At 40.7% G+C, this 12,630-nt stretch overlaps 1 protein-coding gene across 7 annotated transcripts in view; it reads right to left on the reverse strand.

The window, feature by feature from the left end:
- LOC130917440 (golgin subfamily B member 1-like) overlaps nucleotides 1-12,630 on the reverse strand; it is a 131,472-nt gene that overhangs the window by 21,725 nt on the left and 97,117 nt on the right. For all 7 annotated transcript variants that reach the window (XM_057838896.1, XM_057838858.1, XM_057838878.1 and 4 more), the window contains 4 exons: nucleotides 12,440-12,513; nucleotides 12,193-12,220; nucleotides 7,091-7,237; nucleotides 1,432-1,548 (listed from right to left, as the gene is read on the reverse strand). In XM_057838896.1, the coding sequence (XP_057694879.1) occupies nucleotides 1,432-1,548; nucleotides 7,091-7,237; nucleotides 12,193-12,220; nucleotides 12,440-12,513 (366 nt within the window). The remainder of the gene's footprint in view (nucleotides 1-1,431; nucleotides 1,549-7,090; nucleotides 7,238-12,192; nucleotides 12,221-12,439; nucleotides 12,514-12,630) is intronic.

The following is a 12,630-nucleotide window of genomic DNA, read 5'->3' on the forward strand; positions in this document are numbered from 1 at the left end:
TGCTTATTTTCATTTCAATTTATTATTTAAAAATCATACAACGTGATTTTCTTTTTTTTTTGTGTATTAGATTCCGTCCCTCACAGTCAAAGAGAACTTATGATAAAAATCACAGACCTCTACATGCTTTGCAAGTGGGAAAACCAGCAAAATCGGCAGTGTATCAAATACTTGTTCTCCCCACTGTATGACATAACTTGTCTAACATGGCTGGATCCAGCTGCTCCCTGTTAAGACTAACATAAGGTTGTTAGTTTTTGTATGAGCTAATATGATTGTTTATTAGGGATGCAACAATACTCGGTTTTATATTGAACCGTTCGACACGCCCTCTTCTATTCAATACGCAAATACATTTGATCCAAATGAAAAGCACCCAAAATGTATTTTCCTGACTTTTTTTGTGCTCTCTCTTGCTAAAATGTCCGGCGCAGCTTTGCCTTGAAAACAAAAAAAGCTCCGGGAAAGCTCTTCCCCGCAGGCAGACCCCCTTCCTTCCTCCCCTAAACTGCCTGAAGGCCGGGAGGGGGAGTTGCTTTTGTTTATGGCACACGAGGATCATTGCTAGTGATGAAAGACAAAAGCTTAAGGAGCCGGCTTCAACGTCATACAGATCCGTTGTGTAGCTGCAGTGTGGGTTTGCAGATATGCTGTGCCCACTCGTACATATTTCACAAAGACTGCCTTTCCGGATATTTACAACAAAGTCTGCCAAAACTTTGTTACCGACTTGGCTGCTACGAACAACCTCGCTTTGACAACAGACAGCTTAACACCCTGGGACACAGAGAGCTACCTCACGGTTCAATAATGTACAATGAGTGGCAAATTAAGAGCGCTGTACTTCAAACTCGTCCTGTTTATGAAAGTCATATGCTGGCATTGTGCAGTAATGTGCAGACATGACTTCTGTGGCGTTTGTTAACTTTTGTAATGCCCTGACAACACTCGCACGCACACACTAGATATTATCAAATAGCAACCTAGATGTGCTATGTTAGATTCCACGCCATTGGCTGCGAGAGCCCAGAGTGATCACGGGACACTACATTGATGAATTAAAAATTGGCATGACTGAATGGAAGTTACACAGGCCAAATCAATCCATACCAGTCACTAGAGATAATGCTGCAAGTATTGGTACAAACTAGTATTGGGTGATAATATATGATGAATCAGTATAAAATACCACTGACATCAGCATTTCAAAAATGCAGATTGCATGAAAACTAAAGAATACAGATGGCAGATTTTAAATCAGTCACCCAAATTGTATGGAATTAGTTAAAAAGAAATCGTGCAACAGAAAATTAAAAAAAAATATGTTGGCCAGTGTTATTTTTGTCAGAAAAAAAGCAAACTGAAGAAAACAGTTTGTGTAGACACCTTACATTCATGAATAGATATTCCAAGACTCTTAGGAACATTTACCTGGGCCTGGCTTTGGCTTTCCAGCCAATGGCATCGATTTTGTGTGTCCCTCAGGGTTTGCGACACGGCACTCAGCTGGGTTGCCACAGCGGCCTTTTCTTCAATCGCCTGCTGAAGCTATGAACATGGACAAAAACATGACATTTTCGATTTACTTCCAAACCATTCTTTTTACCTTTGTCAGCTTGTTCAGTGATTCCTGAAGAGAAAAGGTCATGACTACTTCCTCTTGAAATGATTTTTTTTTTTTTTTTTTTTAATTTTCTCAAATGGACAGAAGATAACAACACAATCTCAGAGCACAAAGAAAATGATAAATACCAAAGCAAACCACATTTCTGAAGAAATGAACAATTAAAATGAAGGCCGACCTGGACCTCAGTTCTCGAGTGCATGATGATGCCTTCGGGAAGATTCGGTCCTGACCTCCGACCGCCATACACAAAAGTGAGTACACCCCTCGCATTTCTGCATATATTTAAGTATATCTTTTCATAGGACAACACTGACAAAATGACACTTTGACACAATGAAATGTAGTCTGTGTGCAGCTTATATAAAAGAGGTAATTTATTTTCCCCTCAAAATATAGCCATTAATATCTAAACCCCTGGCAACAAAAGTGAGTACACCCCTTAGAAACTACATCCCTAAATGTCCAAATTGAGTACTGCTTGTCATTTTCCCTCCAAAATATCATGTGACTTGTTAGTGTTATTAGGTCCAGCTGTGCATAGGGAGCAGGTGTGTTCAAATTTGTAGTGCAGCTCTCACTCTCCCTAATAATGGTCGCGGAAAGTTCCAATATGGCACCACGTGGCAAAAAACTCTCTGAGGATCTTAAATGATGTATTGTTGCACTACATGAAGATGGCCAAGGCTACAAGAAGATTGCCAACACCCTGAAACTGTGCTGCAGCACAGTGGCTTAGATCATCCAGCGTTTTAAAAGAGCAGGGTGTGCTCAAAACAGGCCTCGGGTTGGTTGTCCAAAGACGCTAAGCACGTGCTGAGCGTCACATCCAAATGCTTTTTTTGAAAGATCGTCGCAGGAGTGCTGTCAGCATTGCTGCAGAGATTGAAGAGGTGAGGGGTGAGCCTGTTAGTGCTCAGACCGTACGCCGCACTCTACATCAAATTAGTGTGCATGGCTGTCACCCCAGGAGGAAGCCTCTTCTAAAGACGGTACACAAGAAAGCCCGCAAACAGTTTGCTGAAGACATGTCAACAAAGCACATGGATTACTGGAACCATGTCCTATGGTCTGATGCAACTAAGATTAATTTGTTTGGTTCCGATGGTCTCAAGCATGTTTGGCGGCGACCAGGTGAGAAGTACAAGGATAAGTGTGTCATGCCTACAGTCAAGCATGGTGGTGGGAATGTCATGGTCTGGGGCTGCATGAGTGCTGCAGGTGTTGGAGAGTTACATTCCATTGAGGGAAACATGAACTCCAACATGTACTGTGAAATACTGCAGCAGAACCTGATCCCCTTCCGCCAGAAACTGGGTTGCAGGGCAGTGCTGACAATGATCCCAAACACACTTCCAAGATGACCACTGCTTTACTGAAGAGGCTGAGGGTAAAGGTGATGGACTGGCCAAGGATGTCTCCAGACTTGAACCCTAAAGGTGATGGACTGGCCAAGGATGTCTCCAGACTTGAACCCAATACAACAACTTTGGGCGATTCTCAAGCAGAAGGTGGAGGTGTGCAAAGTCTTAAATACCGGCAGCTCCGCAACGTCGTCATGGAGGAGTGGAAGAGGATTCCAGTGGCAACCTGTGAAGCTCTGGTCAACTCCATGCCCAGGAGATATTAATGGCTATATTTTGAGTTATTTTGATGGGAAAATAAATTAGCTCTATTATAAATGCTGCACACAGACTACTTTTCATTGTGTCAAAGTGTCATTTTGTCAGTGTTGTCCCATGAAAAGATATACTTAAATATCTGCAGAAATGCGAGGTGTGTACTCACTTTTGTGATACACTGTAGCGCTGACTAGGGGATCCCGATGCGATCCCAAGCAAATAGTTAGTCCCTGGGTTACGAACGAGTGAGCGGTTTGCCATGTTATAGCAGCTATGAGAATGGCAAATACATGAGCATTTGCAGCATTAGGCTAGCAGACCTTTGTTAAGCAAATTAGACTAATTTAATGTACTAATTCTACATATTGATCAGACGAGTTGGACGTTTGAACACCAATCGTTTTGTGTCAAGTGTTTTATTGTTAAAAAGTGAAATATTGTAAAATGTGTCATTTGAACATAAGTGTACATACAGTTGGGCAAATAAGTATTTAGGCAAATAAGTATTTAGTCAGCCACTAATTGTGCAAGTTCTCCCACTTGAAAATATTACAGAGGCCTGTAATTGTCAACATGGTTAAACCTCAACCATGAGAGACAGAATGTGGAAAATCACATTGTTTGATTTTTAAGTAATTTATTTGCAAATCATGGTGGAAAATAAGTATTTGTTCAATACCAAAAGTTCATCTCAATACTTTGTTACAGTGCCTTGCAAAAGTATTCGGCCCCCTTGAACCTTGCAACCTTTCGCCACATTTCAGGCTTCAAACATAAAGATATAAAATGTTTATTTTTTGTCCAGAATCAACAACAAGTGGGACACAATCGTGAAGTGGAACAAAATTTATTGGATAATTTAAACTTTTTTAACAAATAAAAAACTGAAAAGTGGAGCGTGCAATATTATTTGGCCCCCTTGCGTTAATACTTTGTAGCGCCACCTTTTGCTCCAATTACAGCTGCAAGTCGCTTGGGGTATGTTTCTATCAGTTTTGCACATCGAGAGACTGACATTCTTGCCCATTCTTTCTTGTAAAACAGCTCCAGCTCAGTGAGGTTGGATGGAGAGTGTTTGTGAACAGCAGTCTTCAGCTCTTTCCACAGATTCTCGATTGGATTCAGGTCTGGACTTTGACTTGGCCATTCTAACACTTGGATACGTTTATTTTTGAACCATTCCATTGTAGATTTGGCTTTATGTTTTGGATCATTGTCCTGTTGGAAGATAAATCTCCGTCCCAGTCTCAGGTCTTATGCAGATACCAACAGGCTTTCTTCCAGAATGTTCCTGTATTTGGCTGCATCCATCTTCCCGTCAATTTTAACCATCTTCCCTGTCCCTGCTGAAGAAAAGCAGGCCCAAACCATGATGCTGCCACCACGTTTGACAGTGGGGATGGTGTGTTCAGGGTGATGAGCTGTGTTGCTTTTACGCCAAACATATCGTCTTGCATTGTGGCCCAAAAGTTCCATTTTGGTTTCATCTGACCAGAGCACCTTCTTCCATATGTGTGGTGTGTCTCCCAGGTGGCTTGTGGCAAACTTTAATTGAGACTTTGTATGGATATCTTTGAGAAATGGCTTTCTTCTTGCCACTCTTCCATAAAGGCCAGATTTGTGCAGTGTACAAATTGTTGTCCTATGGACAGACTCTCCCACCTCAGCTGTAGATCTCTGCAGTTCATCCAGAGTGATCATGGGCCTCTTGGCTGCATCTCTGATCAGTTTTCTCCTTGTTTGAGAAGAAAGTTTGGAAGGACAGCCGGGTCTTGGTAGATTTGCAGTGGTCTGATGCTCCTTCCATTTCAATATGATGGCTTGCACAGTGCTCCTTGAGATGTTTAAAGCTTGGGAAATGTTTTTGTATCCAAATCCGGCTTTAAACTTCTCCACAACAGTATCTCGGACCTGCCTGGTGTGTTCCTTGGTTTTCATAATGCTCTCTGCACTTTAAACAGAACCCTGAGACTATCACAGAGCAGGTGCATTTATACGGAGACTTGATTACACACAGGTGGATTCTACTTATCATCATCGGTCATTTAGGACAACATTGGATCATTCAGAGATCCTCACTGAACTTCTGGAGTGAGTTTGCTGCACTGAAAGTAAAGGGGCCGAATAATAATAATTATTATTATTATTTATTATTTGTTAAAAAAGTTTAAATTATCCAATAAATGTTGTTCCACTTCACGATTGTGTCCCACTTGTTGTTGATTCTTGACAAAAAAAATTAAATTTCATATCTTTATGTTTGAAGCCTGAAATGTGGCGAAAGGTTGCAAGATTCAAGGGGGCCGAATACTTTTGCAAGGCACTGTATGTACCCTTTGTTGGCAATACCGGAGGCCAAACGTTTTCTGTAACTCTTCACAAGCTTTTCACACAAGCTTTTCACACACTGTTGCTGGTATTTTGGCCCATTCCTCCATGCAGATCTCCTCTAGAGCAGTGATGTCATAGTTGAGACCTGGAGACTGGCTAGGCCACTCCAGGACCTTGAAATGCTTCTTACGAATCCACTCCTTTGTTGCCCTGGCTGTGTGTTTGGGATCATTGTCATGCTGAAAGAGCCAGCCACGTCTCATCTTCAATGCCCTTGCTGATGGAAGGAGATTTTCACTCAAAATCTCTCGATACCTGGCCCCATTCATTCTTTCATTTATACAGATCAGTCGTCCTGGTCCCTTTGCAGAAAAACAGCCCCAAAGCATGATGTTTCCACCCCCATGCTTCATGGTGCAATTCAGTATTATTTCTCCTCCAAACAAGAGAACCTGTGTTTCTACCAAAAAGTTCTATTTTGGTTTCAGCTGACCATAACACATTCTCCCAGTCCTCTTCTTGATCATCCAAATGCTCTCTCGCGAACCGCAGACGGGCCTGGACGTGTACTTTCTTCAGCAGGGGGACACGTCTGGCAGTGCAGGATTTCAGTCCCTGGCGGCCCGACTTTGTTACTGTGGTCCCAGCTCTATGTAGGTTATTCACTAGGTCCCCCTGTGTGGTTCTGGGATTTTTGCTCCCCGTTCTTGTTATCATTTTGACGCCACGGGGTGCAGAGGGAGTTTAAGGTCCGTGTTGCCCAACGACAGCCCAAAAACATCACTGCTCTAGAGGAGATCTGCATGGCGGAATGGGCCAAAATACTAGCAACAGTGTGTGAAAAGCTTGTGAAGAGTTACAGAAAATGTTTGGCCTCCGTCATTGCCAATAAAGGGTACATAACAAAGTATTGAGATGAACTTTTGGTATAGACCAAATACTTACTTTCCACCATGATTTACAAATAAATTCTTTAAAAATCAAACAATGTGATTTTCTGTTTTTTTTCCACATTCTGTCTCTCATGGTTGAGGTTTACCCATGTTGACAATTACAGGCCTTACTAATATTTTCAAGTGGAAGAACTTGCACAATTAGTGGTTGACTGAATACTTATTTGCCCCACTGTATGTGTGTTATAGCTTTACAAATTGTCAAAAGTGAAGGTCGTAAAAAACTTCATAAACCACATATGCCTTGTACGCGATCTGTCAAGATGAACAACTTCACGTTTAGTGAGGACAGAACACATCATATTAATAAAATAAAGAAAAAAAAAATTGATAGTTAGGTACAATAAGGTACGGTTTACGTGACTAAAAGTATAAATAAAAAATTAATATCATGTAATATAATAATAATTTAATAAAATAAAGTTGAATCTGAACCAGTAAAGAATTTGTAATTACAGTTTATCACTACATAGGTCAACCGTAAATGATTTAATCCGTTTTAGCAAGTAGAATATAGACTGGAAAATTTACACGTCATGTCAACCTCAGCTGTTTCATACCTTTAAATTAAGCTGCTGAAAGTACTGGTCTCGCTGCTGGATGTCACACAAACAGCGCTGCAGCTCTCTATTAAGTTGCATCCGCTCTGCTTCCAGTCGACTCACTGCTCCCTCCATTTCACTCTGGCTCAACAGATGTACTGTTTCCTATAGTTTTGAAAAAAATAGAGACGTGACGGATAAGTAATCATAGAGTAATCATAATCATAAAAGTTAATGGTGGAGCCTTCCAAGTTTTGGGATTTGAAGGGCATAACCTCTACGGTCAAATGCCCCTAAAATTGTAACAGCCATTCATAAATTTTCCACTCTAAAAGTTCAGAGGTCAAACTATACTCACATATTTGCATATATGAGTACAGTTTTTTTTTATGTTTATGTTCTACACATGTACATTAAAACTTATTCAGCATTTAAAGGCATTGTGTTTTCTTCGATTGACGGCATGATTATTAGATGATTTCTTAAAAATGTTATCACCCCCAAAAGAGAAAGAAAAATGCAATTTTAACATTTATTCCATCACGTACATCTCTATATATTAGGGGTGAAACGGTACACAAAAATCTCGGTTTGGTACGTACCTCGGTTTTGAGGTCACGGTTCGGTTCATTTTCGGTACAGTAAGAAAACAAAACGCAAAATATAAATGTGCTAGTTGTTTATTACACACTTTTGTGCTTTCAACAATAGGAACATTAGCCTATACAAAGCTAGAATTCGGCTCAAAAATAGAAAATACAATATTCTGAAATGCAGATACAGTGGTACCTCTACATACGAAGTTAATCCGTTCCAGGACCTTGTTTGTAAATCGAAATGATCGTATGTCGAGCAGGATTTTCCCATAGGAATACATTATAATTCCATTAAGTCGTTCCACAGCCCAAAAACCTTCACTAAATCCTTAAAAAATACTGCTGGTACTATTACAAATGGCAATTACACATAGCACAACAAATAAATTATAAATTAAAATCGGAATAATAATAGTAATAATAATAATTCCTGTATTAATGTAACGAATCGGGTTCTAATGTGGCGGACGTTTTTTGCTGACCCTGAACGCACCGCGGGGCTGACGTGCCAGAGACAGACCGGTGAGCTTGAGTTTCACTTTCACTTTGAATGTTTTCTTGAGAACACCGTCAATTGCGGCAGACAGAAGGTGTTTTTGTTTTGAATAAGTTGTGAAATAAATGATAAAAACGTGGCGAAGTTGGGGATTTCTCTGGAGATGTTACCACAATAAGAATTGTCAGCTTAACTTATAAAGACTGGCGAACGATGGTCGGAGGAGGACCGTGGAGATGTATTGTTGAGCCATTTCACGGATGCCCACCCTACGCTCATATTTTTCTGTCATTTGCATCTTCATTTAGAAGGTAAGCGTCAACTTTTTCCTTGTTTCACCACCTGTACCAACCTTTTCTGAAACCAGTGTTGATTTGTCACACAAGAAAATCCGCCGTGCATTCGTCTGCGGTGCTGCCATTGTCGTCGTATTTCGAGCATGTCGTCGGATGTAGAAACAAATGGCGAGTCAAATTTTACGTCGGATGTCGAAAAGTTCGTGTGTCGAAGCGATCGTATGTAGAGGTACCACTGTATTTTGAAAAACAAAATAAAAGTAACTTTGGCTAAGCCTTTTTCTTTAAAATAAATATCTGATGTGCAAAATTGAACAGTTGCAACACTGAAGTGAAGAGTTGCTCCATCGATATTCTTTTTTAATTTGAATTCCCCACCCAGAGGGCCAACCATTTTCCATGTTAACATTTAACCGTTACCCGCGCTGCTCACTGCACTTCTGAGTGGTGCGACGGCCCTGGCCGTTTAATTTTTATCTTTTTTGAGACTGTCAGTCATCTGATCGCCGCGTCCGCCTGCTGGCTGCCAGCGCCTCCCCTCCCAACGTGGCTACTCTGATTGACGCCGGATGGGCTGATGACGTCACCGCCGCTGATGGGCCACCCGAACTAGCCGCTGTCTGACATGTATCCATTACGCAGTGCTTTGTTTACATTTGCGGCAATAACGACACTTGCTTTACGGCAGCTAATCCGATACAAGGTAATACGGCTCTGGGTAATACTATTAGGCCGTTGTTTGAGCTTGCATACCCGCGTGTGTGGTGTATTGTGCCTGAGTCTTGTTCACCAAGTAAAGGCAGCGTTAACAAAAGTCATCTGACCACTCGTCATTTTACAGTCAACACTCAGAGTTCGCAACTTCGCATTTGACAGCATACGTGCCGCGTACCTCCTCGCCAGCTATTTGCTCGCTATTCATTCCCCTGTGCATTTGATCGCTATTTTGTTACACTCCCGCTTTTTCGGTGAGGTATTTTGTGTTCATTCGTTATCGGATCGTTTTTGTCCACCACTGTAAATAAGAGCACCGCAGCAGTCGAGGTAAACTGCCGTTTTCGTTCAACCCGTTTCGTTTAGTGTAGAAACAAGGTTAGTGACTGTATTGTTTTTTCTTTTTTACGATCAGGGTTTACTTAGCGGGTGGGCTTCAAGTGTAGTTTCATTTTGTTTGTTGTTTTGGCCTGGGCTTGCACTGAAGCCAGCTTCTTCCTTATTTTGTATATTTTGTTCATTTCGAGTTCGACTTGTGTGAATAAATTTGTGTCCACTTGCAACTTGTGTGCGTGTCTCATTTTATGTTACGCCCTTAGCAGCCGTCCGTGGGACGTAACAGTGGGATTATGGGAAGCATGAGCGGGCATTCCGCGCTTGCGTTAAATGCGTCAAATATTTTAACGTGATTAATTAAAAAAAAATTACCGCCCGTTAACGCGCTAAATTTGACAGCACTTTACATTTCGTCAGAAACTCGTTCGGTGCGCCCCCGTACCGAACAGAGGACCCCAAACCGAAACGATTCAATACAAATACATGTACCGTTACACCCTTACTATACACGCCATCAACCCTCGAGAGGAAGTCACATCAGTTCGCGCATAGCAATCAGTAGAAATCCGTCACGATCCGGTGGCCCATCACAATCGGCTACTGACCCCCGGTATTTCTTGATTTTCAGCTCACTGTTTTCCGGGACTTATTTGGCCCAATCCTTATTAATGAAGGAGAGCCTCTGTCGTAATCGACTTGTAGACTTGGCCACAATTAATGAGTATTACAGTTTCGCACTATAGCCGCACCTGACTATAAGCCGCTACCCACCAAATTAGACACCAAAACGTCATTTGTTCAAGGAAAAGCCGCACTGCACAATAAACCGTAGTGGCCCTCACTGTATTATGAGATATTTACACCAAAAGATGTCACCGGGTAAAACTTTATTTCACAGCGGCATCACAAGACTGTCACAAGACCAGATGAACCACCATGAAACTTTGAACAAATTAGCTGCAAAGCTTCATTGCTTCAAGAAGCTTCAATTTCGCCATCATTGTTCTCTTGGGGGAGGCAGTCAACCTCTGCTGCCACCTGCTTTCGACACTGCTGTCGTCCAACATGCCTCCTAGCATGCATTGGAACGCCATAGATGTAAATAACAAATCAAAATTTATGTTCTGTTTTAATTATTTCTTCAGTTACTGTTCTAGTAGTTTCATTCATTGCTACTTATAAAATTTGGTAACACTTTCTTAGACAGTGGTGCCATAAGACTGTCATAAGACCATCATAACTATAGCATGACACTGCCATGACCATTAATGAATGCTTATGACAAATGACATTTTCTTTCATCGGCAAATTATCTCCCTTTTCAACGGATGTAAAAGATCTGAGCTGGACATAAGTGGAGTTAGTGACATAATTTGCCAGATAACACTTAATGACATCTGTCATAAGCATTCAATAATGCCCATAATAATGTCATGTCAAAACTATGACTGTCTAATGGCAGTCTTATGACGCCGCTGTCAAATAAAGTGTTACCTATTAACCCAAATAAATCAACACATTAGCCACACTGGACTATAAGCCACAGGATTCAACACGAGGGGAACAAAGTAGCGCTTTATAGTCCGAAAATTACAGTACTTTCAACAGCTATTGCCTGTGTGTTGTAGTGAACGATCACATGACACGCGGTCTCTCCACAAACAATCGAGCGGGATTGATAATTATCTTGCCTTGGTGTCTATGAAAGCTGGTATACAAAGCTTACCTGCGATTCCATACAGACGAGCAGTCAAAGACAGCATGACCACGCACGAACAAGCTCGGATCACAGAAAATATTTGCCATAGCTATTCTGGATTAACAGACGAACGCGTAATGGACAGCCGGTAATAAATCAAACTTTTCTACAAATGCTTTTTTGTTGCTTCCATTAGGACTACAATTGAAACCTAGCTTGTAGGCATCTCTGGTCTGGGCAACACAAATGATAAATAAAAAGAAATCTCACGCGAGCAAGGGGAGAATAGCATGATTGTATATTCATTTCACTCACTACTTATAAAAATACACTTGTTTATCAACCTCTCAGGAAAGAATTGTTTGACATTTTATTAGAGATGCACGATAATATCGGTCACCGATAATTATCGGCCGATAATGGCAATTATGACGTCACACAGATAATCCAGATAAAACGAAATTCAACCGATAATGCAATCCGATAATTATATACTTGATTTAGCCTCCAAATGTGCGCAATCAACAGTTTTGTCCACTTCTGCTAGTTTTAAGGAGGTGTTTTTGCAGTGTAGTAATGTGATATATGTTAGGAATGGCTTACTTTTAAAGGCATTTTTGTGCAACTTGGGTGTTTACTCTCTAAGTAATTGTTGCCAAAAGCTTACCATTACACATCATTGCCATTGTTTAGTTGTTGGAATTTACTACTTGTTCACATTTGATGTGGAAAAAAATAGGACTAAATTACATTTTTGCACAGTAACATTTGCTCTTTGTATACTTTAAAATTTTACACACATATTTGAATAGAATTATCGGCGTGACATTATCGGTTATCGGGTTGAAGGGTCAGGAAATTATTGGTTATCGATATCGGTTGAAAAATGTATTATCGTGCATCACTACATTTTATAGTAGTAATATACTTATATGCATAAAGAGGGCATGCCACAGAGTCGGATTGTACATGCGTACACGTACCTTGAATGGTTGCAGGTTTGTTTCAGATCTGCAAGCAGTAAAGAACATTTAGTGCTGTACTTCCCTGCTCTTTGCTAAAGAGGTTTCAAAACATGACATGTAAACATACTACTACTGAATTACACAGGATAAGAAATATTTTTTTGTAGAAATATTATCAACAATTCAACAAAAAAAGAATACCACTCTCATTAAATACAACTATTTAAAAAAACAAAAAAAAAAAAACAATCAAATGAACTTTTACCTTTGAATAGCCGTTTCTTTTGGCAAACTACCGGCATCTTTCTCGGGTATCAGTCGAGGCTGCAACTCATTCATCTGCCAGAAAAACAGTAGACAATTTGTTGATGACATGCTACTTGAAATACATTCTTACACTGTTATGGGCAATTGCTTTGGTTATGACACCATGCAACAGCTAGCAAAACCGTTGGG

The sequence above is a fragment of the Corythoichthys intestinalis genome, chromosome 1 (genome assembly GCF_030265065.1).
Source record: "Corythoichthys intestinalis isolate RoL2023-P3 chromosome 1, ASM3026506v1, whole genome shotgun sequence".
Lineage (NCBI taxonomy): Eukaryota > Metazoa > Chordata > Actinopteri > Syngnathiformes > Syngnathidae > Corythoichthys > Corythoichthys intestinalis.